Source organism: Pan troglodytes, chromosome 4, assembly GCF_028858775.2.
Source record: "Pan troglodytes isolate AG18354 chromosome 4, NHGRI_mPanTro3-v2.0_pri, whole genome shotgun sequence".
In the NCBI taxonomy this organism is placed as follows: Eukaryota; Metazoa; Chordata; class Mammalia; order Primates; family Hominidae; genus Pan; species Pan troglodytes.
In genome coordinates, this window is record NC_072402.2 from 173835161 (window position 1) to 173862275 (window position 27115).

The 27115-nt window shown below is 43.8% G+C and overlaps 2 protein-coding genes across 11 annotated transcripts in view; one reads left to right on the forward strand and one right to left on the reverse strand.

The window, feature by feature from the left end:
• Positions 1–26926, reverse strand: part of LOC107966375 (uncharacterized) — a 91830-nt gene extending 64904 nt beyond the window's left edge. For 2 of the 7 annotated variants that reach the window (XM_063810885.1, XM_063810883.1), the window contains exon 1: positions 9410–9851. The gene's annotated coding sequence lies outside the window, so the exon portion shown is untranslated. Of the gene's footprint in view, positions 1–9409; positions 9973–26395; positions 26731–26857 lie in introns of those variants that run through there. The other 5 variants (XM_063810887.1, XM_063810876.1, XM_063810886.1 and 2 more) reach the window with 5 other exon arrangements.
• Positions 26927–26945: 19 nt separating this feature from the next.
• The window catches only part of SIMC1 (SUMO interacting motifs containing 1), a 102990-nt gene continuing 102820 nt past the window's right edge, over positions 26946–27115 (forward strand). For 2 of the 4 annotated variants that reach the window (XM_016954259.4, XM_016954260.4), the window contains exon 1: positions 26946–27075. In XM_016954259.4, the coding sequence (XP_016809748.1) occupies positions 26947–27075 (129 nt within the window). In that variant the 5' untranslated portion in view covers position 26946. The remainder of the gene's footprint in view (positions 27076–27115) is intronic. The other 2 variants (XM_016954261.4, XM_063810865.1) reach the window with 2 other exon arrangements.

Consider the following 27115-nt stretch of genomic DNA (forward strand, 5'->3'; position numbering starts at 1 on the left):
TGTTTTTCTACCTCTATTTCATTTATTTCCACTTTGCACATTAATATTTCCTTCCTTCTGCTTGCTTTGAGTGTAGTTTGATCTTCTTTTCCAGTTTCTTAAAGTGGAAGGTTAAGTTATTGATTTGAGATCTTTCTTCTTTTCAATATAGGCATTTACAACTATCAATTTAGCTCTAAGTAATGTAGTAGTATTGGATATAAGGTACTTTTAATGAACTTAAATTGCTATGGTACTTAGATTTCTTTGGATACATTTTAAAATATGGGATAGTAAGCCAGGTGCAGAAGCATGTGCCTGTAGACCCAGCTACTTAGGATGCTGAGGTAGGAGGATTACTTGAGCCCAGGAGTTCAAGACCAGCCTAGGGAATATAGTGAGACCCTGCCTCTAAAAAAATTGTTTAAATTTTAAAAAGTGGCAGCACACAGTGGCTCACACCTGTAATCCCAGCACTTTGGGAAGCTGAGGCAGGAGATCACTTGAGCTCAGGAGTTCAAGACCAGCCTGGGCAACATGGCGAAAGCCCATCTCTACCAAAAATACAAAAATTAGCCAGGCTTGGTGGCACATGCTGTGGTCCCAGCTACTCAGGATGCTGAGCCAGGAGGATCACTTGAGCCCAGGAGGTCAAGGCTGCAATAAGCCGTGATCGCACCACTGCACCCCAGCCTGGGTGACAGAGCAAGACCCTGTCTCAAAAAAATAAATAGAAAAGAAAGTATGGGATAATAGTGACAGTTTATTTTTTAAACATCAATATATGTAAAATAACTTAGTATTTAACTATTTAAACTTATGATAAAAAAAAGCTTTAAATGTCAACAAAGGAGGTATATAGATTTTCAAAACTCTTTTAGAGGGCAATAAGCAAGTCTGAAGCAGGCTCCAGTAAAGGCCGTCACTGAATCTGGAGAAGTGACGGTGTCCAAGTTTCTCAGTGAAGCCACCCAAAAGGAATCGGTTCAGCTGGACAGGGAAGGCATTGTCTGCCATTATGCAGAACAAGAATGCAGAGTCAGAAATTAATGAGGTATTAAGAATGAAGAAAATTATACTGTTTGCACACCTGAGTTTGTGACTGAAAAATTCACATCATGATTATAAAAGTAATGATGATGATTAGAGCACACAAGAGCCTTTTAAGACAGATGCTATGTTTTGAAAACCTCCTGCTGGATGGGAAAGTACAAATGAGAACCTTTCCTTGGTTGGCACAATTCCTTCCCTTCCTGGGCATCACCTTACTAACTAGAACTAAAGAGCCATATTTGCAATGCTAATACCCAGCCCTGGGGAGAGCCCACAGTTGCCCATCTGCCTTACTTACCTCAGGAACACAATCGCTAACTTCCCAAACAAAAAGCTGCCCAAGTGTCAGCCACAGCTACCAGTGACCAAAACACAGGAGCTCCCAGAAAAGAAGAAGAGCAACAACCACAGGCTGGTATCAACTTAGATGGGGGACAGTAAGGACTCAGGTCCTAAGAGAGGGGCAGGGGGAACTGGCTGCAGAATAGAACACTAAGGAAATCTGTCAGAAAATAGTCAGGAACAAGGTAGGAAAAGTGTCCAGCCCTGATCTTCCCCCAGAGAAACAGATCTTGTCAAAAGAAGGTACATTCTATAAATTTACAGTGCCAGGCAGAGTCCCCCATCCTCAGAGAGCTGGAGTAGGGATTTGGAACAAGATCTAAGAACCCCCAGGTACCAGGGGACCCAGATCCTAGGACTGCTGAAGTACAGAAGAGGGCCAGAGTGGTTGCTGCCCAATGACAACCACTGACTCCTCCAGCACCTCAGGCTATCCCCAGTAAGAAGCATCCCAGACTGTGCATTTCCAACCCTGCTGAAAAGCGGGACAAGGAGAAAGGGCTGACTCTGCCTCAGCTGCAGATGAGGCTGTGCAGTCTGCAGACAATTGTGGGTTCATTACTGACAGTAGAAATGGCACTGGAAATTGTCGGGATCAGAGCAAAGGGGCTTCTGAGTGAAGTAGGAACACCAGCACTGACAGCAAAACCACCCAGCTAAACAAACAGTAGGATATACGTAATTCCAGCAAGGTCACAAAACATAAGATCAAAAAACAAAAATCGATTATTTTTCTATATACCAGCAATGAAAAATTCAAAAATGAAATTTAAAAAATAATTCCATTCATAATAGTATCAATACAATAAAATGCTTAGGGATAAATTTTACAAAAAATGCACTTCTTTGATACAATAAAACTTTTATACACTAAAACTGGTGCTGAGAGAAATTAAAGAAGATTTAAATAAATGAGGGAACATCCATATTTATGGATTGGAAAACTCAATCTTGTTAAGATGACAATTCTCCCCAAATTGATCTATAGCTTCAATGCAATCCTTTCAAAATCCCACCTGCCTTTTTTGCAGGAATTAACAAGCTGATCCTAAAATTGATATGAAAACACAAATAACCTAGAATAGCCAAAACAATTTTGAAAAAGAACAAAGTTGGAGGACTTACAGTTCCTAATTTCAAAACATATTATAAATTTACAAAAATAAGGACAGGCTGGGCACGATGGCTCATGCTTGTAGTATCAGCTACTTGGGAGGTTGAGGTGGGAGGATCACTTGAGCCCAGGACTTCAAGGCTGTAGTGAGCTATGATCACACCACGGTATTCCAGCCTAGGCAACAGAGCAAGACTGTCTAGAAAAAGAAAAAAAAAATCAGGAGAGTGTACTGGCATAGGGATTGACATATAGATCAATTAAACAGAACTGAGAGCTCAAAAATAAATTCAACATTTATGGCCAACTGATTTTCAACAAAGCTGCCAGAAAAATTCAAACTGGAAAGAATATTATTTTCAACAAATGGTGTGGGACAATATTCACATGCAAAAAGATAAATTTAGGTACTTCACACTAGTCATTAAAAATAGCTCAAAAACTGAGATGTGAGGAGCACCTCTGCCCGGCTGCCCCGTCTGGGAAGTGAGGAGCATCTCTGCCCAGCCGCCCCATCTGGGAATTGAGGAGCGCCTCTGCCCAGCCACCCATCATCTGGGAAGTGAGGAGCACCTCTGCCCGGCCACCCCATCTAGGAAGTGAGGAGTGCCTCTGCCCGGCCGCCACCCCGTCTAGGAAGTGGGGAGTGCCTCTGCCTGGCCACCCCGTCTGGGAAGTGAGGAGCGCCCCTGCCCGGCCACCCCGTCTGGGAAGTGAGGAGCGCCTCTGCCCAGCCACCCATCATCTGGGAAGTGAGGAATGCCTCTGCCCGGCCTCCCCATCTAGGAGTGAGGAGTGCCTCTGCCCGGCCGCCCCATCTGGGAGGTGTACCCAACAGCCCCGAAGAGACAGCGACCATCGAGAATAGGCCATGATGATGATGGTGGTTTTGTCGAAAAGAAAGGGGGAAATGTGGGGAAAAGAAAGAGATCAGATTGTTACTGTGTCTGTGTAGAAAGAAGTAGACATAGGAGACTCCATTTTGTTCTGTACTAAGAAAAATTCTTCTGCCTTGGGATGCTGTTAATCTATAACCTTACCCTGAACCCCATGCTCTCTGAAACATGTGCTGTGTCAACTCAGGGTTAAATGGATTAAGGGCGGTACAAGATGTGCTTTGTTAAACAGATGCTTGAAGGCAGCATGCTCGTTAAGTGTCATCACCACTCCCTAATCTCAAGGACCCAGGGACACAAACACTGCGGAAGGCCGCAGGGACCTCTGCCTAGGAAAACCAGAGACCTTTGTTCACGTGTTTATCTGCTGACCTTCTCTCCACTATTATCCTATGATCCTGCCACATCCCCCTCTCCGAGAAACACCCAAGAATGATCAATAAATAAAAAAATAGCTCAAAAAGAGTCACAGATCTACATATAAGAACTAAAATTACAGGCAGGGCGCAGTGGCTCACGCCTGTAATCCCAGCACTTTGGGAGGCTGAGGTGGGCAGATCACAAGGTCAGGACTTCAAGACCAGCCTGGCCAATGTGGTAAAACCCCATCTCTACTAAAAATACAAAAATTAGCCGGGCACGGTGGCGTGTGCCTATAGTCCCAGGTACTTGGGAGGCTGAGGCATAAGAATTGCTTGAACCCGGGAGGCGGAGATTGCAGTTAGCTGAGCTCATGCCACTGTACTCCAGCCTGGGCAACCAAGTGAGACTCCATTCCAAAAAAATAAAAAACCTAAAATTACAACATGTTTAGAAGAAAATAATCCTGTGACCCTGGATTATGTGGAGTCCTAATTAGGGAAAAGGAATCAGGCTGGTGGGATTGAGGGAAAGCAACAAGAAAAAGCAGATAAGCTGTAAGTTTTCCTTTCTTCATGGTCCAGGACACACAGCCCTCCTGAGCAAATAACTCACAATCTTCCTGCACCCAGCTATCACCAGACCCTCAGCTGATAGAAAAATGCAATTTAGTTCACTGCAACGTTGGTGTTATCAGTATACACAAAGCCCTCTTCAGTACACAGCACAAGCGCCATCCTATAAAATCCCCAGCAGGCCTTTGTTTCCTTGCAGTTACCTCCACACTTGCTAACTTGCCCACTGCTTCCTTGCAACATATTTTCCTACTTTCTCTAATAAATCAGCCTTTCTTAACCTACAACTGTCTTGGTAAATTCTTTGAACCATCACGCCACCAGCCCCAGATAGTCACCACTCACCCATGACATTTTGGTGGCCCATATAAGGACTCTCTCTCCTTACAGGGAATCCTCTCCATTCTCTTTCCCAACTTGTGATCCTTGGTGGCCAACATCTGAGCACAGAGACAACTAAAGGTCTCTGGCCAGACCTACACTCCAGTGGGACTGACAGGTGTCCATGTGGAAGCGTTTGACCCACCACCAGGTTCAGGTGAAGGACCTAAATTTACTTTCACTTTTCAGTCTCCCAGCAGCTGGCTTCTAGTATCCGACAATTGATGGCAACTGGCCAGGGCCACTCTCTGGTGTTGTCTGAAGGCCAAAGGGTGAATAGGGCTGAGTGCCCTGCCCAACAGGAAGGAAAGCTCTCTCCTATCTTTTCTGGTCAAAAGTCCCTAAACCCTACGTGTGACACAACTGACAGCAGAAGCTCGTTCAGAGCAAATTCACACGCATTTTGGGTGACTCGTACCCTCTCTTTCTCGCTCTGAATTATCCATCTTGTTCAGGACTTTGCTAAATCAGGTGATCCAGACAGCCTCAGAACAATGAGTCTTCCCTTATCCGCCCGCTCTTCTGACTGGCACCAGGCTGAGTTCTTCCTTTACCCTTTTTCCTCATACCTGGGCTGATCATCCAGCGTGAGTACCTGGACTGGCCACCGATTGTAAAGCCCCTGAGCAGCCGAGAGGTCTTTTCTAACGGAGGGAGGCCCCTTTAGAAAGTGTAGCCTGCATCCCTCAGCAGACATAAGTGGAGCCCTTTTCATCTTGGCAGGATATCCAGAGAGAATGCGCGGTTCAAATAGCCCCAAGCAGCATGTTTTCCAGTCCCATCATGGGATAAACCCCATCTATTCCTTTAGCCTCACCTCTAGGCTGCATTCTAAAACACTGGAGAAATTTAACCTTTAGACTCTCAAGAAGAAACGTCTAATTTTCTTGTGTAATACAGCATGGCCCCTGTGCAGAAAATCCTCAAATTAGCCTCCTCAGTCTTTCATAGCCAAAAGCAGAATAAGGAGGACAGGGCTAAAAAGAAAGAAAACCACAGGGACAAAAGGCAGGCTCAGCTCTTGGCTGCTTGACAAGCCCCCAGCCCCCTCCAGGTTTCCCTAAGAGCACTCCTCCAAATAACCGTCATTGGTACAAAAGGCTAGGCCACTAATAGGCAAACTGCCCTAATGGGATAAATGGGAAAAAAACCCACATGGCTTACCCCAACCCATAAGCTCGGCCGCTGGAAAAGGGACTGCACTGAGGACCGAAGGGCCCCTGGAACAGAATCCTGACCCCTGATGGCCTTAAGCTGAAGGGGCTCTCTGCTCCCGCTGGAGACAGCTCACTTTAACTGGTGGCTTGTGGAGGTAGGAGGAATTCATCCCATACTGTGTAGGTCTGGGGTGCTAAGGCTCTCCCTGATAGGAAATGAGCGAGAGGGGTAGGGATGCTGCCCTGCACTGTCCAGTGGCTGCAGGCTCAAAAGCCATCCTGTAAAGCTTAACCTTTTCCTCTATTCCTTTCTTTTCTTTTTCTCTGTTTCTGTTCAATCCAGGAGTCTAACCTTAAATGGGAAAAAACAGTTTGTAACATCCTAGCCCGATTTTATTGTTCTCTTTAAAACTCCAGCTGCTTACATATTATGCTGTTTTTGTGCACATTTTAAACTAACGGGCAAATTACAAAAAAAAAAAAAATTCAGAGCTCAAATATTTAACTTGCACTACAGAGTTAAACAGTCTTCTAAAGCTCTCGATTTTCCTCTCTTTTTTTCTTCCTGCTTTAGAACTGCTGTTACTAAGCTGCTGCTGCTGAGATAAGACTCATTATTTATGGTCTAACTAGAATGTAAACACTGGAAACTCTTTTAAAGTTAAGAAAAAAAAAGGTTAAAGAAGTTTTGTTAAACCAAACAACCTAGAATTTTTTAACCTCCCTTAAAGTTGATGGAAATAAATCCAGCACCTCTTTTAAATCTGTTTTGTTTTGTTTTGAGACAGAGTCTCTCTCTGTCACCCAGGCTGGAGTGCAGTGGCGCCATCTCAGCTCACTGCAACCTCCACCTCCTGGGTTCAAAAGATTCTCCTGCCTCAGCCTCCTGAGTAGCTGTGATTACAGGCATGTGCCACCAAGCCCGGCTAATTTTTGTATTTTTAGTAGAGACGGGATTTCACCATGTTGGCCAGGCTGGTCTCGAACTCCTGGCTGCAAGTGCTCCATCAGCGTCAGCCTCCCAAAGTGCTGGAATGACAGGCATGAGCCACCGTGCTGGGCTACATCTTATTCTTAAAGCGAACTCTTTGCATTCAGTTCTACCACAGGCTCTCAGTAATTCTCCAACTGCCTGTTAAGCAGCTTCACCCTCTTGATATTAATGCTTTTATAAGGGAGATAGTACACGATTGCTATTTGCAGAGGAACCTCCAAAACTATCACCCAGATGAAACTTCTTTATATTTGTCCTAGTGATGTTATTTACCCCCACACCACAACTTCAATGCGCTGAAGTACTAGTATTTGTTTAACTGTTTTTCTCATACTCTTTACAGCCCCTCTTCTTTCCTGCCTTCCTAAGTTTACCATATATTGTCATTTTCCTTAAATACGATTCTGTTTTTACTCTATCATAGCTAGCTATTGCCTCAATGGCTGCACCCAAGCACCCACTCTACCCAGTATTGTGTGTTGCTAACGTAACACACAATACTGACTGCTGAATATGCCCACACAGGCAGGCACTTGAGGATGACATTACACTCCTTCCTAGCTGTCACACTATCTATAGAAGAAATTGTTAACATACAAGCCCAATAATCTGGATTTGACTACATCACTTACACACACACCAAAAACGCAGGTTTAAGAGGGGGACCTAGGCCAATGGATGCCTCATGGCAATCATCCACCATGACAAAGTGGATCGGGAAGGCACCAGAGATGGCCTGTAAGGCAAACCTCTGCATTAGAAACTCCAAGGGGTTCGGCCCTTTCCTAGGGGCTTTAACACAAGTGCATTGCAATTCTGCCCTCAACTATAATCAGGTACACCAGGAACAGGTGCCATATGACGACTCTGATCAGCTCACTGTGGACCCCCACAGGCTTTCTCTATTGCGGGGAAACAACAAAGTTAATGCCTGCAAGATTGATGATGATGACTTTATGCCTATAAACAATTCAGCAACGGGGATGGAATATATAGGAATAGGGGTTCGAGACTAGACAACTCCTCATCCTCACTAATACATCTACATCTTTTTCTCAATTTTCCCTTATCCCATTAATATTTAGAAATCTTTATCTGTCAGACCCCACTTCTCCCACCTGTAATAATGCTCATAGGAGTTCATTTGTACCGTTCATTGTTAATGCAATATCTCATTTTGTGCCTTCTAGAATACAACAATTTCAAACCAAAATGTTACTGCAGCAATGGAATCAGCCATTAAGGGTACTCCATTAACTCTCCTTTAAACACAGCAGGACAAAATTTTAGGCTGCTAAATAAATGCTGTTCCCCCATAGTCCCACAGTCACCCTGCCCAATTCAAGTCCCAACTCCGGGGTTTAGGCCCATATAACCTCCTAACAGGCCAGTAATCCCAGGTAGGGCCAACTCTATGCCCCTGGTCAGCAGGAAGCAGTTGGAAGATGAGACCTTCACCCACATGACAAAGATTTGTCATTATTGCTCTGTCAGCAAGAAAATGTAGAGTCTTAATTAGGGAAAAGGAGTCAGGCTGGTGGGACTAAGGGAAAGCAAAAAGAGAAGGCAGATAAGCTGTAAGTTTGCCTTTCTTCATGGTGCAGGACACGCAGCCCTCTTGGGCAAATAACTCACAGTCTTCCTGCACCTATCACCAGACCCTCGGCTGACAGAAAACTGCAGGTTACCTCACTGGAACCTTGGTGTTATCAATACTGCACAAAGACCCCTTCAGCACACAGCACAAGCATCACCCTATAAAATCCCCAGCAAGCCTTTGCCTCCTTGTAGTTAGCTTCTCTCTTGCAAACTTGCCTGTTGCTTCCTTGCAATGTATTTTCCTACTTTCTCTAATACATCTGCCTTTCTTTACCTGCAACTGTCTTGGTAAACTCTTTTTACCACCACGCCACCAGCCCCAGATAGTTACTGCTCACCCATGACAGATTAGACAGAGTCCTTCAAAAGCCTAATGCATAAAGAAAAATCTGATAAATTAAACTGCATAAACATTTAAAAAATTTTTGCTCTTAAGAAGACATCACTTAGAAAATAAAAAGAAAAATAACAGACTAGAAAAAATATTTGCAAATCATATACCTGATCAAGGACTTGTATCTAGAATATATAAAGGCCTCTCATAACGCAATGGTAAGTACACAAACAATTCAATTAAAATATGGGTAAAATATTTGAACAAACATTTCACCGAGGAAGATATACAAACTGTTAACGAGCACACGAGTAGATGCTTGACATCATTAGTCATTAGAGAAATGCAAATTAAAGCCATAATGAGCTACCACTAGAATAGCTATAATTAGGTAAGACGTTGGTAAATTACAGAACCACCTGTTTCTGTATAATAAAGTTTTATTGCAATACAGCCCTCCCATTTATTTATAATGTATGGTCTATGCCTGCTTTTACACTATCATGGCAGAATTGAGTAGCTGCTACGGAGACCACAGTGGTCTGCAAATTCTAAAATATTTACTATCTGACCTTTCACAGAAAAAGTGACAAGTATTGGTGAGGTTGTGGTAGGTAAATCATACCTCAACATTGCTGATGGTGTGTCCAGAATTGGTGGGTTCTTGGTCTCACTGACTTCAAGAATGAAGCCGCGGACCCTCGCGGTGAGTGGTACAGCTCTTAAGGTGGCGCGTCTGGAGTTTGTTCCTTCTGATATTTGGATGTGTTCGGAGTTTCTTCCTTCTGGTGGGTTCGGGGTCTCACTGGCTCAGGAGTGAAGCTGCAGACCATTGCAGTGAGTGTTACAGCTCTTAAGGCAGCGCACCCGGAGTTGTTCGTCCTCCTGGTGGGCTCCTGGTCTCGCCGGCTTCAAGAGTGAAGCTGCAGCCTTTTGCGGTGAGTGTTACAGCTCATAAAAGCAGCGTGGACCCAAAGAGTGAGCAGCAGCAAGATTTAAAGCAAAGAGTGAAAGAACAAAGCTTCCACAATGTGTAAGGAGACCCGAGCGGGTTGCCACTGCTGGCTGGGGGGGAGGGGGGCAGCCTGCTTTTATTCTCTTATCTGGCCCCACCCACGTCCTGCTGATTGGTAGAGCCCAGTGGTCTGTTTTGACAGGGCGCTGACTGGTTCGTTTACAATCCCTGAGCTAGACACAAACGTTCTCCACGTCTCCATCAGATTAGTTAGATACAGAGTATCCACACAAAGGTTCTCCAAGGCCCCACCAGAGCAGCTAGATACAGAGTGTCGATTGGTGCACTCATAAACCCTGAGCTAGACACAGGGTGCTGATTGGTGTGTTTACAAACCTTGAGCTAGATACAGAGTGCCGATTGGTGTATTAACAATCCCTGAGCTAGACACAGGGTGCTCCAAGGCCCCACCAGAGTAGCTAGATACAGAGTGCCGATTGGTGTATTTACAATCCCTGAGCTAGACATAAAGGTTCTCCATGTCCCCACCAGACTCAAGAGCCCAGCTGGCTTCACCCAGTGGATCCCGCACCGGGGCTGCAGGTGGAGCTGCCTGCCAGTCCCGCGCCATGCGCTCGCACTCCTCAGCCCTTGGGTGATCGATGGGACTGGGCGCTGTGGAGCAGGGGGCGGTGCTCGTCGGGGAGGCTCGGGCTGCACAGGAGCCCACGGAGGCGGGAGAAGGCTCAGGCATGGCGGGCTGCAGGTCCAGAGCCCTGCCCCGCGGGAAGGCAGCTAAGGCCCGGCGAGAAATCAAGCGCAGCGCCGGTGGGCTGGCACTGCTGGGGGACCCAGTACACCCTCCGCAGCCGCTGGCCCGGGTGCTAAGTCCCTCATTGCCCGGGGCCGGCAGGGCCGGCCGGCTGCTCCGAGGGCGGGGCCCGCCAAGCCCACGCCTACCCGGAACTCTAGCTGGCCCGCAAGCGCCGCACGCAGCCCCGGTTCCTGCTCGCGCCTCTCCCTCCACACCTCCCTGCAAGCTCAGGGAGTGGGCTCCGGCCTTGGCCAGCCTAGAAAGGGGCTCCCACAGTGCAGCGGTGGGCTGAAGGGCTCCTCAAGTGCCGCCAAAGTGGGAGCCCAGGCAGAGGAGGCACCGAGAGCGAGCGAGGGCTGTGAGGACTGCCAGCACGCTGTCACCTCTCAATGGGAATGTGAAATAAGAGTCTGGTGGCGTTTTAAAAGGTTAATCACAAATTTACCATATTACCCAGCCATTCCATTCCTAGGTAATAAAGAGAAATGAAATTATATGTCCACATGGACTTGCACAGGGATGTTCACAGCAGCATTATTCATACAGCCAAAAAGTGGAAAGAACCAAATGTTAATCTACTGGTAAACAGACAAGTGAAATGCAGTCTATCTATACAATAGAATACTATTAAGAAATAAAAGGGCCTGGCGCAGTGGCTCACACCTATAATCCCAGCACTTTGGGAGGCCGAGACGGGTGGATCACAAGGTCAGGAGATCAAGACCATCCTGGCTAACATGGTGAAACCCTGTCTCTACCAAAAATACAAAAAAAATTAGCCGGGTGTGGTCGTGGGCCCTGCAGTCCCAGCTACGCAGGAGGCTGAGGCAGGAGAATGGTGTGAACCTGAGAGGTGGAGCTTGCAGTGAGCTGAGATCATGCCACTGCACTACAGCCTGGGCAACAGACCGAGACTCTGTCTCAACAACAACAAAAAAAGAAATGATATATTGATACATGCTACAACATGGATGACCTCAAAACCAGTACATTGAATGAAAGAAGCCCGATGCAAAAGATCAGATATTATATGATTTCATGTATATGAAATGTCCAGACGAAGCATTAAACCTAGAGACAGAAAGCAGATTAGCAGTTGCCTGAACCTATGGGTAGGAATAGGGATTGGTTACAAATAAACAAAAGCAGGGGATTTTTGGGGGGTGATCAAAATGTTCTAAAACTTGATTGTGATGGTGGTTACACAACCCTATAAATATACTAAAAATCATTAAAACACTTAACATGTGTAAATATTGTGGTATGTAAACTGTGCCTCAACAAAGCTGTTTTAAGAAAGGCTATAAAAATTACATAACTTTCTAACTGTAAATTACAAAGAGAGAATCTGGTTCTTAAAGGAAAAATATCAAAGCAATGACACAGACAAGCTCACACTAAGCCTAAAGTGGGTTGGGGTATAAATATACCATATAAAAAACAAGAAGAGATTAAACCACAAATGTGATTTCCCCCATTATAATAAGATAGTTTGTACAATTCTTTCCTGATGAATGTGTAAGTCTTGAATCAGACATTTTTTGAGAAAATATGAATTACCAAAATTGGTTCAAGAAGAACCATAAAATCAGAAGTTAAAAAAAAAAAACTTTGAAAAACAAGTACTGAAAGAAACATTCCATAAAAAGGCACCAGATCAAAGATTTTTATGTGCAAGTCCTTTCAAATTTTCAAGGAACAGTCAGTCCCAAATATTCATCAAATGTCTCCGAGGTTACTGGACCCTGTGCCGGGCACTGAGCTCCAACAGTGTTCACAGTCGGGCATTCTCCACGCTCTCACGGCACTCACAGTTGAAGAGGGAGGGGCAAATGTTAATCAAAGGTACCACCTCTAGGCCCAATTATTAACTTAGGCTATGACCTAGAGAAAAGGGCCCCAATTCTCCAGAAAGTTGTAAGATATGTTCTTGACATAGATTGGAAGTTTGGAGAGTTTTCCATGACCTAGGGATGCTGTGCTGAGATCTGCCAGGGACTAAGCATTTCATAGAGGCTCCCATAAAGGCCCTGCCTGGGTCAAGGGGGAACATACCATGTTAGAAGGGTCACTATGGCTGAATTTCAGGGAGCAAGTGGGGAGTGTGGCACAATGAGACTAGAGATGTAGGCTGTGATAAGAAGACAGAGACTGGCAGGTCATCTTAAGGATTTGGGGGTTTTAGTCAAAGACTGATAGGAGATGATTAAAGCCTTTAAATGCATTAAAGCAGAACAAAAAGACATTTAAAAAAGAAAAGAAACATGATCAGATTTGTGTTTTGAAAATATCCCTCAAGCAATAGTATGGACAATGGACAGGAGATGGGCCTAGGGTAGATGTAAGGGAATAGGTTTGAAGGCTACAGTAAGAGTCCTGGTGACAAAGAATCATGGCTTGGATAGCAGAGGAGATTTAAGAGATGATGCAGGAGTTAAGCAGGCTTGGAAATGGATTAGATACGTGGTTAAGGAGAGAGAGGTGCATGGCGGGCTATAAGCAACTGGATAGATGGTGGTAGTGTTATTCACTGAAATAGAAAACACAGAAAGAGAACCAAGTTTTGAGGGAAAGACGATTTGTTTTCTGAGTAGAGACTGAGGTGCTTTGGGGGTGATGAAGGATAATGCTGAGCGAACAGTTTCAAATGTAGGTGAATTGTTCTGGGAAGACGTCTGGGTTGGATGAAGAAACTGTCAACTGCATATTTACTGAGAGGCTGAGTGAGAACTCTGAGAAAGATTAGATTGAAAAGAGAAGAAGACTTTAAAGAGCTCATCACTGAATTGACTGTAGAGGAGAAAGAACTGGCAAAGGAATGAGAAGGAAGGATTGGGGAGGTAGAAGAATGTAGTGTGGTGGAATTAAAAGGAAGAGTGTTTCAGAGAGGGAGAGGTCAACAGTGTCAAATGCTGCCCAGAAGTCGTGGCATCCTTTAGATATAACAATGTGTAGGTTGTATTCCTTATCTATTGCTGTGTAACAAATTACCCTAAACTTCAGCACCTTACAACAACAAATATATATTAACTGATTGCTGTGGTTTGAATGCGTCCCCTCCAAAATTCAGGTGTTGCCAATGTGACAGTATGAAGGGGTGGGGTGTTTATGAGATGATTAGGCCATGAAGTTTCCTCTCTCATTAATGGGATTGAGGCCCTTATAAAGGAGGCTTCTTGCAGCATTTGCTTAGCTCTCTCTTCTCCTCTTCAACCATGTGAGGACACAGTATTCCTCTCTCCCAGAGGATGCAGCAAGAAGGCCCTCACCACGTACCCGTGCTGGCACCTTGATCTTGGATTTCCCAGCCTCCAGAAACAGTGAGGAAATGAATTTCTGTTCTTTATAAATGACCCAGTCTTAGGTATTCTGTCACAGAAGCATGAACAGATTAAGATACTCATGCAGTTTCTGAAAGTGAAGGATCCAGGAGCTGCTCAGCTGAGTGATTTGGGCCCAGTGTCTCATGAGGCTGCAGCCATCTAAAAGGCCAGTAGGCCTGAAGGATCCTCATCCACCAAGGCCCACTCACACCTGGCTCTCCCAGAGTAGGCAATCTATGCAGGAGAGAAACGTTGAAGTCACATTGTCTTTTTCAACCCAGACTTGGAAATCACCCACCATCACTTCTGACACATTCTATTTATCATACGCAAGTCAACCAAATACAACCCACACTTAAAGGGAGGGAAATTAGACCTGCCTTTTGAAGGAGGGACTTCTAAGGAATTTGTGGACATGTTTTAAAACCACCACAGAGGTCAGGGGACCTGAGTGAGCACTATCTCTGCTGACTAATGAGGAGTGGGAGCTAGATTGGGGTGGGTTGAGAAGTGAATATGAGGCTAGAAAATGGAGCCTGCTAATGTAGATGACTCTCTCAGGAAGTGTGTAAAGGAGAGAAAATTGATTAGAATAGTGTTGAGGCCTGATATGTTGATAATCATTAGTCTGCAGGAATTAGAAGGAAATCCCAGAAAAATGGAGAGCAAATGGTGTCAGATTGAAGGAGAAAATCATAACCTAAAACATCCAGAGGAGAAAACCGCAACAAAAGGTAAGATCAACTTGATGGCTCTCCAACCTCAGGAGCAGCGGATATGAGGAAACAGGAGTGAGCCCTGGGCACCTAAGAGTAACCTTCTCCAGCGTTTGCAAAGCAACTGGCAGCAGAAGCTTAAGAGCAGTAAGTGCGAGTGTGAGCACCTGAGCCAGAGAGGCAGGGCGTTGCAGTGCCCACGGTAACTATGTGGTTTCCCCCAACACACACACATGCCTGTCCCAGAAGACTGGATGCTAACAAACCCTATCCCATTGCAAGTCCAAATTCCTTCCTGAAATTACTGGCAACAAGATGCTATGAAAAAATCCAGCACTCACATGTGAGCTAACAGGGAACTTCAAAAATTAAGACAAACACCCAACCAAGAATGACAAAATATTTGAGGAAAACTCTAACACTAAAAATGAGAAACACCACCCCGCACGAAGGAGAGAAGTCACATCTAAGGAAATAGAACTAATAGAGCAAGCAACATGACTTCCTCTGAGGGGGAAGAAACTGGCTCCGAATATCTTATACCTGAGCCCCAGCTTTGACATTCACAAGCCAAGAATGTGTCTTTTTGTATTCTGGTTCCACTGTGACCATCTTCTTTAAGGCAAAGGATGACTCCGTCTAGTTATCTGAATGGTGAAAGAGTTACATACTGGATAAAAACAGGTGGGCTTAAATATCAATATTTTCCCAGCACATCAAAGAATTGTTATGTATGTTATAATATTATGTAACCGACTCAAGATGAAAGGCACTAAAAGGGACAAATGGTGATATTTCATACCAGTAAAATAACAATTAACTTGAATTTTTATATATCTCACATAAGCGCTTGTAAATATATAAATCAAAATATAATAGAAATATCAGACTTCTGATAAGATGATGAAATGAAATTGTATTAGCAATTTTCTCCCTCAATACCTTACAAAATGAGCAATAAGTGGTAAATGCACTCACACACACACACGTGTGAGCGCGCGCACACACACACGTTGAACACGCACATTATCGGCATCGCCAAACTAGATCGGTAGTTAAGAAGAGAGTCTAGAGCAAAAGGAGGTCCAACTTAGCAACACTGCAGCCTCAACCCCCAGTAGCCTTACTGGAGAACTCACAAAACCCTGAAAATACTTGCTAACGTCATCAAACCTGGAGTGATGTAACCTGAATGGGAATCCTTATCTTTTACTTCTTCTAGGTAGTACATATGGATCCTAGAAAAGAACACGGGTTGGGAGGAAGTGGGGATGATTAACAGGTACAAGAAAAGTAGTTAGAATGAATAAGACCTAGTATTTGCTAGCATAACGGAGGGGACTATAGCCAAAAATAATTTAATTGTACATTTTTACATAAGAGTATAATTGGAGAGTTTGTAACACAAAGGATAAATGCTTGAGGTTTACCCCCATTTACCCTGATGTGATTGTTACACATTGCATGCCTGTATCAAAGTGTCTGATGCAACCCATAAATATATGCACCTATGTACCCACAAAAACTTTTTTTTTTTTTTTGAGACGGAATCTGGCTCTTGTCACCCAGGCTGGAGTGCAGTGGTGCAATCTCGGCTCACTGCAACCTCCACTTTCCAAGTTTAAGTGATTCTCCTGCCTCAGCCTCCCAAGTAGCTGGGATTACAGGCACCCACCACCACGCCCAGCTAATTTTTGTATTTTTGTATTTTTAGTAGAGACGAGGTTTCACCACGTTAGCCAGGCTAGTCTTGAACTCCTAACCTCAGGTGATCCACCCACCTCGGCCTCCCTAACTGCTGGGATTACAGCTACCACACCTGACCAGAAAAATATTTTTGAAGAGTAGGGTAGGTAAAAATGAAACTGACTCTCAGACAAAAGGAAAAATTTCAAAACTACCCACTGAATTGGGAAAATGTTCCAAAGAAGAAGAAATCCAAATTGACAAACTTTAAAAAGATTGTTTTAAAGCCCACTGACTGAAGGCCATCAGGAACATTTCTATAGTAGAAAATAGTTTGGTTTATTTACCTTGCTGCAGGAGCGGGGAAAGCACTCCAAAGGAACTGTAGAGGTCTCAACAAGGAATTGAAAGGGGCTTCTCATAGGATTTGGGCTTGTACTAGGTTATTTCAAGAAAAGCTGGAGAAGTGAGGATTAGCTGTGAGTTGAGGGTTGTTAATAAGTTAGGGCAATGCAGTGGCTGGGATATATTAATTCTAATCTAGGAAGTAGGACTCAGGTAAGACTACAGTCGTCATTGGTAAATGAGCAGCAGTCACTCCAGTTAGAAATGGAGAATGTTTTATTGTTTCCATGGTTGCAAAATGGCTTTTCTCTATTTTGTTCCAGACATGGTCATGCAGTAGCCTTGTCTATATCCCATTTATATTCTAGAAAGTATTCTTTATGTTTGTTTGGGAACACCATAACCTGACTCCTAGCTGCCAAAAAGGAAGTGTTACACTTTCTCAAGATAATCAATCTCACTAGCAGTAAGGTAAATACAAACTATAGCAGCAAATACCTCTTTGCACACATCAGATTGACAAAAATAAAAGTAGTAACACCCATTACCAAGGGAAATGTAAGGTAATCATTTTTCTCATACATTGATAATATAGGGTGAATTATTACAGCTTTATAAAATTATTATTGTGGAGAATTTCTAACATATCTAAAAGGAAGACAGTGGTATAATGGACTCTCATTATACCAGCTCCAACAATTGTCAATTCAAGGCCATTGATTTTATCCGTTTCCATCCACTTGTCTCTCCCCGATACCTTTCTGAAGCAAATTATTTTATCCATAAATATTTCAGAATGTCTCTTGACCATTATTACATCTAAAAATAGAAAACCAAAAAGTCCTTAATTTAGTGAAACATCTACGCAGTGTTCAAATTTTTTTTTAAGAGACGGGGTCTTGCTCCCTGCCCAGGCTGGAGCGCAGTAGCACGATCATAGCTCACTGCAGCCTCGATCTCCTGGGCTCAAGTGATCTTCCTACCTCAGCCTCCCCAGGACCTGGGATTACAGGCATGAGCCACCACACCTGACCCTGTGTTCAAATTTCCAACTGTCTTGTAAATGTCATACTTTTTCTATTTTGTTTGAACTGAGATCCAAATAAGGTCCACACATTGATACTGGGTGATATGACCTACAACCTTTTAAAGTAAGTAACATGGCCTTATACACTAAAACCAAAAATATACATACCCTTTGATCTAGTGATCCTAGTCCTAACAATGTAAGGTCGAATCTGAGACTTACTGTGACACTGTAATGACAAAAAACATGAAAACAGCTTGAATGACCATCGATGGGGAAAAAGTAAATAAACATGTACCTCTACAGTAGGAATAACTATGTCACTATTTAAAACAAGTAGGATCTGTAGTGTATTGATCTGGTGGCTGTCCGGATGAATTAAGCAAAAAAAAAGTGGTTAAGAAATATAGTTTATGATCTCACTTTAGTAAAAGCAAATGACAAATTCACAATCTCTAACATATATTTTATATATTTCTATGTGGTGTACATGTGTCTGTGTATCTTTGGAGAGGCTTACATGATTATGGAGAAATATGTACAGGCTTACATACCTGGGCAAACAACATTTGCCTGGTGATGGTGGTCACGATGGTGGTCAACAAAGAATGTATAAGAAGAGCATAAAGGGAGATAACAAACAGATTTGCAAAATTGGAAAATATTCACAGTATGCTAAGTGAAATGTATAAATCCAAAGTCTAGCCACAATATTGTTAAAATATGTGAAACTGAATATGCAATGGTAACTAGGACAAAGGACAACTTAATGTGAGGAGTAGATTTTTGTCTTGGATGTCTTTTTTCACAAGAAAGTAACATTGGAACAAAGAAAAAATAGCATTTTATATATTGTTATTAATTAAATGCATATTAGAACAAAACATGAGAGCACACCAACTTTTGTCTATTTGATTTTGTCAATAACATGAATGCAGAAAATGTTCAGATAATTATTCTGTACAAAATGGTGTTAATAACTTCAGTTCTTTGCTACCTCAAGGTAGACCTCATACTTGGTCAAAACCACCTCCAAACAATCCTGGAATGCCTGGTTTTATGCAGTTACCCAGTAACTCCTGTAAAACTAAGGTGGACATTGTGGTCATTAATGCAATTTGGCTTGAATTGGTGTCCTAATCCAATTATTACTCAAATCAGAAATGTAAAACAATGTCATTGTTTCCTACTACACTTGCTGCTAATGAACAAGTTGTACAAAGACAGGATTTGTTCAACTCATCCTCCCTCAAATCATTTCCTACATTCTTCTAATTTAAAGGATTGCTTTTGCCCAGGTTCTTTTGAGCTCTGCTTGCCCTGGAGTCCACCTGCCCCATGAGTAAACTGGCTCAATTCTCCCACTACGTCCCTCCACTTAGTTAAAATTCATGAACTACCATAGTGCCTTAAAACATTATGCACCTGGCCAGGCGCGGTGGCTAACGCCTGTAATCCCAGCACTTTGGGAGGCCAAGGCAGGCGGATCACGAGGTCAGGAGATCGAGACCATCCTGGCTAACACGGTAAAACCCTGTCTCTGCTAAAAATACAAAAAATGAGCCAGGCGTGGTGGCGAGCACCTGTAGTCCCAGCTACTTGGGAGGCTGAGACAGGAGAATGGCGTGAACCAGGGAGGCGGAGCTTGCAGTGAGCCGAGATGGCGCCACTGCACTCCAGCCTGGGGGACAGAGCAAGATCCATCTCGAAAAAAAAAGACAAAAACATTATGCACCAATGCAGGCAACTATAAACAGAAATATAAAGCCAATGTTGGAGTTGTATGGTCATAAAATGATTCAGAATGTGCTTATAATTTTTAATACTATTGCTCACCTGAAAATTACAAAATTACTTTTTCTTTTTTTTTTTTTTAACCCTAGAATTTGCAGACTCCCAGGAGGTCTGGGCACTCAAATAGAGAAAGAGAGTTAGGATTTTACAAAGCTTATTGATGAAAGCAGGTAGGATGATATCATCAATTAGCCTGCTAACTAAACTCTAATTTAGAGCTGACTGGCCTTGCAATTGGGAGTAACTGTTTAGTTCCTTTCTTTCCTACTTCCTCACTTGGACCATTCCCCTATCACACAATGCTATTTGGAACATTTGGACAAATAATTCAACTTTAAATCAGCAATTCCACTTCCAGAAATTTAACTTAAACAGATAGATATCTGGTCCAGAGTATAAAGATGCATGTGCAAGAATGTTTAAAGCAGCAAGATAATACTGTAAACATCCTAAATGTTCATTATTTGGTGTCTTGTTGAATATGCAAGCAATGTAATACTTTGTAAATGTTAGCTATTCATATAGATTTCACTGTTACTGAAAAAGATGAACAGCATACGAGAAAAAAGTCAATGTATATGAACACAGTTTAAAGAAAAAGCTACAAATAGCCAATGAGCACTTTAAAAGTGTCATAACTTCACTCATAATGAAGTAAAGGCGATCAGGACAAGACACCAACCTTAAATTATTTGATTGGCAACAACTAAAAAGTCTGATAACCAGTGCTTGAAGAATTTGGGGAAATAAGCACTCTCAAGTGCTTTTGTTGATACGTTATTTGGTGCAACCTTTCTGGATGACAATTTGGTAATTTCTATCAATATGTAAAGCACACATCTTCTAACCCAGTCCCCCATGCTTAAGAATTTCCCGGGCCGGGTGCGGTCGCTTACGCCTGTAATCCCAGCACTTTGGGAGGCCAAGGCAGGCAGATCACGAGGTCAGGAGATCGAGACCATCCTGGCTAACAGGATGAAAGCCCGTCTCTACTAAAAATACCAAAAAAAATTAGCCGGGCGTGGTGGCGGGCGCCTGTAATCCCAGCTACTCGGGAGGCTGAGGCAGGAGAATGGTGTGAGCTCGGGAGGCAGAGCTTGCAGTGAGCCGAGATGGTGCCACTGCACTCCAGGCTGGGTGACAGAATGAGACTCCGTCTCAAAAAAAAAAAAGAATTTCCCTGCAGATATGCTGGCAAGACTTCTTAGAAGCTCAAAGATGTTGTTATAACATAATTGGTAATAGTAATAACAAAAATACACAAAAACCCTAGAAACAACCAAAATATCCATGATAGAAAACCAATTAAATAAATTATGGCACAGCCTAACAAATGACTTTTTAATGTAAGCTGTTAAAAAGTGACAGATATGTTTACCCTGCAGTTAGGAAATAATGCCCATGATAAATTAAAAAAAGCAAAGTAAATAACTGTACAGTGTGATTTTTTTAGGGTGTGTTAGAACAGATAAGTATGTGTAGTAAGTAAGTATGTTTTGAAGGATTTACAAGAAACTAATAAAGGTATTTAGTGTTAGGAAGAAGAACTAGGAAAGAGAGGGTGGCTTTCAACTTTCACTTTTCATTTTGTAGCACTTTCATTTGGTAGCAAGAATTTACTGAACTCACAAGATGTTTCTTTTAGTTTTACAAACTGTTCAATGAGGGATACCAAGAATGGGAGAACGTGGTATATTTTTTTGCTTGCTTCTTTGTGGTTTTCTATATAAAAGCAAATACGCTATTTTAAAATATGAGCCAATAGACAATATGGATACTATAGATCCATGTTCACTGACACAGAAAACCATAAGGACATATCAATTTAGGAAAACCAACTGTGATGCAATATGCATAGTCTGATCCCATTTATGTAAAAATTTTGCACATGTGAGTATCGGCCATTTAGAGATATCTGGAAAGATGTTATCAAAATATGATGGAGTTACACATTCTGCTTCGTAACCATTCTCAATTGCTTTAACTTTCTCAAATGAGGATTCTTCAAACATAGGGAATGAAACAAAATTTTTACAAAGGCCTTGATATCACAGCAAATTTGAAGATGGGAAGGAAGCAGGGAGAAAGTATAAGAAAATGATTTAAATAAAGTTATGTAAACTGAGAGGCCGCCTGCTGAAGCAATCCAGTGGAAAAGCTAAGAGTGCCCTGAAACTGGAAGATTAGACCTGGAATCCCACAGAAGGGACAGAATGTTCCCTAGAGCAGGGAGAAACTTGAGCTAGCTGGCTTTAGCATAAACAAAAGCGGGTCTGCAGGCACTGACCCTGCCATGTAATGAAAAATAGAAAAAAGAAAAAATATTTTAAAGATGAATAACCACCACCAAAAAAAAAAAAATCCCCATTAATAAGGCAGGAAGCTTTGTATTTAGAATGTTTTTACCACAAATGATGGTTTCAAATCTCAATAGCAGGCTGCGTGCGGTGGCTCACGCCTGTAATCCCAGCACTTTGGGAGGCCAAGGCAGGCGGATCACGAGGTCAGGAGTTCAAGACCAGACTGGTCAACACAGTGAAACCCCGTCTCTACTGAAAAAAAAAAATACAAAAATTAGCCGGGCATGGTGGCGTGCATGCCCAGCTACTCCCAGCTACTCGGGAGGCTGAGGCATGAGAATCGCTTGAACCCAGGAGGCGGAGGTTGTGGTGAGCCAAGATCGTGCCACTGCACTGCAGCCTGGGTGATAGAGTGAGACTTCGTCTCAAAAATAAACAACTCTATACCAGAGCAGATATGTTATTCGATAAAGCTAAAAATGTATTTAATTTTAGTAAGTACACATGAATTCAGGTAAATACACAGAAGCAGCTCTAGAGGAATAAACATAACAGCACTGAAAAGGGGGAATTGCGAATCTGGATAGGGGAGGTGGCAAAAGGGGCCTTTAGCCTTGTCTGTAATGCTTTTAAATTTTATAAAAGAAAACCATGCACATAGTGTGTTCTATTTTGGTAAAATAGACGTAACACAAAATTTACCATTATAACCATGTTAAATATACAATTCGGTGGCATTAGTTCATTCACAAAGTTGTGCAACCATCACCACCATCCATTTCCAGAACTCTTTGTCATCCCAAGCTGAAACTCAATACCCATTAAACAATAACTCCCCATTCTCCCCTTCCCCAACCCCTGAAAACCATTATTCCATTATCTGTCTCTGTGAATTTGCCTATTCTAGGTACTTCATAAACATGGAATTGTATAATATTTGTCCTTTTGTATCTGGCTTATTTCACTTAGCATAATATTCTCAAGGTTCATCCATGTGACATGTTATCAGAATTTAATTCCTTTTCATGGCTGAATATATTATTGTATTATATGTATATACCACTTTTTTTTAATCCATTCATCTGCTGAGAAAGACTTGTTTCTACATTTCGGCTATTAGAAATAATGCTGCTGTGAAGATTTGCAGACGAGTACCTGTTTGAGTCCCGTTTTCAGTTTTTCTGGGCAAATATCTAGGAGTAGAATTGTTGAATCATACAGTAATTCTACATCTAACTTTTTGAGAAACTGCCAAACTATTTTTCACAGCTGCTTCTCCATTTTACATTCCCACCAGCAACGCACAGTGGTTCGTTTCTCCATATCCTTCCCAAATTTGTTTTCTGTTTTTTAAAAAAATAGCCATCCTAAATGGGTATAAAGTAGGATCTCAATGTGGTTTTGATTTGCATCTTCACACATTTTCTCATGTATGAATTTTTCATTAAAAATTATTTTAAAAGAAAAGAAACAATTTTTTCTTCATTAACCAACTAGTGATACCTCCTTAACTGCTAAGCTCTTTGAGAACAGAGGCAATAGCTGTCCTGCTCACTGCTTTATCCCCGACCCCTAACATAAGCCTAGCATCTAGCAGGTACTCACCAAATACAGTATTCACTGGATGCATAAAATACTACATTAGCCTCTCAATTTACATGAGACTAATGTATGGTTTGGGGGGAGTGAGTCCATGAAAAAGTGTCAACTTAAAAAAAATACACAAATTTCTGAAAAACATACAATCACTTTGGAAGTCTTGGGTAAACGGCACACTTCAAGACAAATCCAGGATGGCCAAGGAAACATAAGTGACATTACTTATAGTTTTAAGGAGGGCAACTTCACAGCCAGTATTCATCCCACCTGGGTTGCCAAGTAAGGGCAGGGTACTTTTAAGCTGTTCTCATATTATACCACCAGGGGTCCTGAGTTTCCTGTATTTCAGGCAGGATGGCTGATGAGAAAGAAACAATCTGAACACTCTTGTGTCTTGCCACAGTAGAGCAGGCCAGAGCTTGGCTAGAATCAGCAGCAGAGGCCAAAAGAAGCAGAGGGATGCAGGAGATGTTTAGGAGGTAAAACAGACAGGACTTGTTGAGGAAAGGGGAGAAACCAAGTGCAATGCTCAGGTTTTTCACTTCAGCAATTGCTGGCTGGTGGAGCCATCACCATAAGACACACGAAGAGAGCAGGCTTTTTTGTGGGTGTGGGGAGCATAAAGGTGAGTTTGGCTTTAGACTTATTCAACCTGAGAGGCCTACGAGCTTCAGCAGATGTTTGGATGTATACAACTGGAGTTTTAAGGACAGCACTGGGCTGAGATAAACTCGTGGCAGCCATTGGCATAAAACCAATCACTGAAGCCAGGGAATAGTTGAGATTGTAGAGGGAAGAGGTCCCGTGTGTAAAGGTGGCCAATGTCAGGACTCTAAGGGACATCAAGAGTTTAAGGAGTGAGTAGAGGAGTAGGAGTCAGCTAAGGAGACTAAAAAAAAGTGGTGAGAGAAGCACAGCATCACAGAAACCTACAGAAGACAGTGTTTCAGCAAGCAGGTAGTCAGACACACCAAATGGTTGTGTATTTTGTTTCGTTTTGTTTTATTGAGACAGGGTCGCACCCTATTGCCCCGACTGGAGTGCACGGGCAGTATCATAGCTCACTGCAGCCTCCAATTCCTGGGCTCAAGGGATCCTCCTGCCTCAGCTGCCTGAGTAGCTAGGACCACAGGCATGCACTACCACACCTGGCTAATTTGTTTTTATTTTTGTAGAGACAGGGTCTTGCTATATTGCCCAGGCTAGTCTCAAACTCCTGGCCTCAAGCTATTCTCCCAACTCGGCCTCCCAAAGTGCTGGGATTACAGGTGTGAGAGATCACAACCCTAAATGTTTAATAGCTTTAGATGAAGACAACTTAATGAATCCTTTCACAAGGGTGACTTCACCCATTGGACCAGAATGTCTGAAATCTGCTGGGCATAAACTCCCCGTCCACCAGACCAGTGGTTCTCACAGTGTGGTCCCCAGACTAGCAGCATCCACATCACCTGGGCACTTGTTAGAAATGCAAATTTCAGGGCCCCACCCCCAAAATTCTTTTTCTCAATCAGAAAATCTGATGTGTGATTGTTAGTTCATTCTCGAATTGCTATAAAGAAATGCCTGAGACTGAGTAATTTATAAAGAAAAGGGGTTTAATTGGCTCACGGTTGTGCAAGCAGTACAGGAAGCATAGTAGCATCTGCTTCTGGGGAGGTCTCAAGAACCTTACTATCAAGACGGAAGGCGAAGGGGGAGTGGACACCACATGGGGAAAGGGGCGAGGTGGGAGGTGCCACACACTTTTAAACAACCAGATCTCAAGAGAACTCGCTATCACAAGGACAGTACCAAAGGGATGGTACTAAACCATTCATAAGAAACCACCCCCATGATCCAATCACCTCCCACCAGTCCCCACCTCTAATATTGGGGATTACAATTCAACATGAGACTTGGGTGGGGACACAGATCCAAACCATACCAGTAACCCAGCAATCTGTGTTTTGTTGAGTTTTTTGTTTTTGTTTTTTTGAGATGGAGCCTTGCTCTGTCCCCCAGGCTGGAGTGCAATGGCGCGATCTCGGCTCACTGCAACCTCCGCCTCCCGGGTTCAAGCAATTCTCCTGCCTCAGCTTCCCAAGTAGCTGGGATTACAGGCGCCTGCCACCATGCCCAGCTAATTTTTGTATTTTTAGTAGAGACGAGGTGGGCCAGGCTGGTCTCGAACTCCTGACCTCAAGTGATCCACCCGCCTCGGCCTCCCAGAGTGCTGAGATTACAGGCGTGAGCCGCCGCACCCGGCCGCAATCTGTTTTAACAAACACTCTAGGGGATTCTGATGCTCACTAAAGTGGGAAAAACACTGCATTAGACAGTGCTTGGAGAGCACCTGATAACCATTCCTTTAGGAACAAATTCCCCTCCTATTAAACACATTATTCTTTGGATCTGTTAACATATTTTGCAAAACTGCTGGAGCCTGAGCAGCAGGATTTTGTCAATACCCCACATTTAGTGTACCAATAGGTCCTATCTTGATTTTAATGGTCCTGCCCTACAACCAACCAACCAGCCAACTACCCACCGATTCCTCTACTGGGGACAACCTTTTTCACCTTTATAACTTCTGCTTATTCACAACATCTAATTATTCATGGCCTCTGCTACTTCATGGCTTCTTTTGTGCACCTTTTCAGCTTCTGATCCTGATACCAACTGAACAACTGTCTACGTCAAACTTGTTTAACTCCCTGTTTAACATTAAAAGATTTTTTTTTTCGCAACTCTTTTCCTTTAGGTCATCAGCTATCACTAGTGTATTTTATGTATGGCCCAACACAATTCTTCCTGGGGAAGCCAAAAGATTGGACACCCCTGCTCTAAATCTCAGTTTAAACTCCTGAGAGACACATATTGTTGGTGAAATCGCAAAACTGGTACAATTTAGGAGGGTAATCTGGCATCATTTATCAAAACTACAAAAACATGGCCTTTGCCCCATTAAGTCCGCTTTTAGGCATTTATCCTACAGATACACATGGGCGTGTGCACCAAAAAGTGGGGTCTCTCTCTCTCCCCTAGCTCGGCCAGAAGCCAGGACACCTACCTTCGGTCACTCGGGGGCCAGGACACCTACCCTCGGTCACTCGGGGGCCAGGACCTCTCTCCCTGCCCCTCAGTCAAGGCCCTCTCAGTCCGGGAGGCGCTTCACACCTGGGCAGGGTGGGACTGGGCGCGCCTCACTTCACGCTTTCGTCGGTTGGAAGCAGGTGGGGAAGTCCCCGCGGCCTCGGCGTCTCGCACGCCCGGCCCCAACACCTGCCGAAGCCGGCTGCGACTCCATTTTTCTTTTTTTTTTTTCCTCCTGGGAAACGGAGGACCCGCGCCGCCACGAAGCACAGCGACCCCGGCCCTGACCCCAGCCGCCCGCCGCCGGTGGGCGGGGCTTGGCGGCCCGGCGGGGCGGGGCCGGCGTGGTGATGGCCCGGGTTGTAGCCGCCGCCGCCGCCGCCGCCCCCGCCGCCCCCGCCACCCCCGCCCCCGCCGCCGCCGCTGCCGCCGCCGCCACCTCAGAAGCAGGAACCGAAGTTGTCGCCGCCGCCGCCACTGCCTGGGTCTCCGGCCGCCCGCGCGCTGGCTCGGTCGGGGCCCGCAGCCATGGAGGATTTCATCGTGATCTCGGACGACAGCGGCTCTGAGAGCTCCGGGGGCGCCCGCCCGGGCCGGTCGCGGAGGCTGCGCCGGGCCCTGTCGCGAACCTCCGGCGCGCTGCCCCGCCGGACCGTGGTGAGTGAGCGTCGCCTCGTTTGGGGGCGCGCGTCTTCGC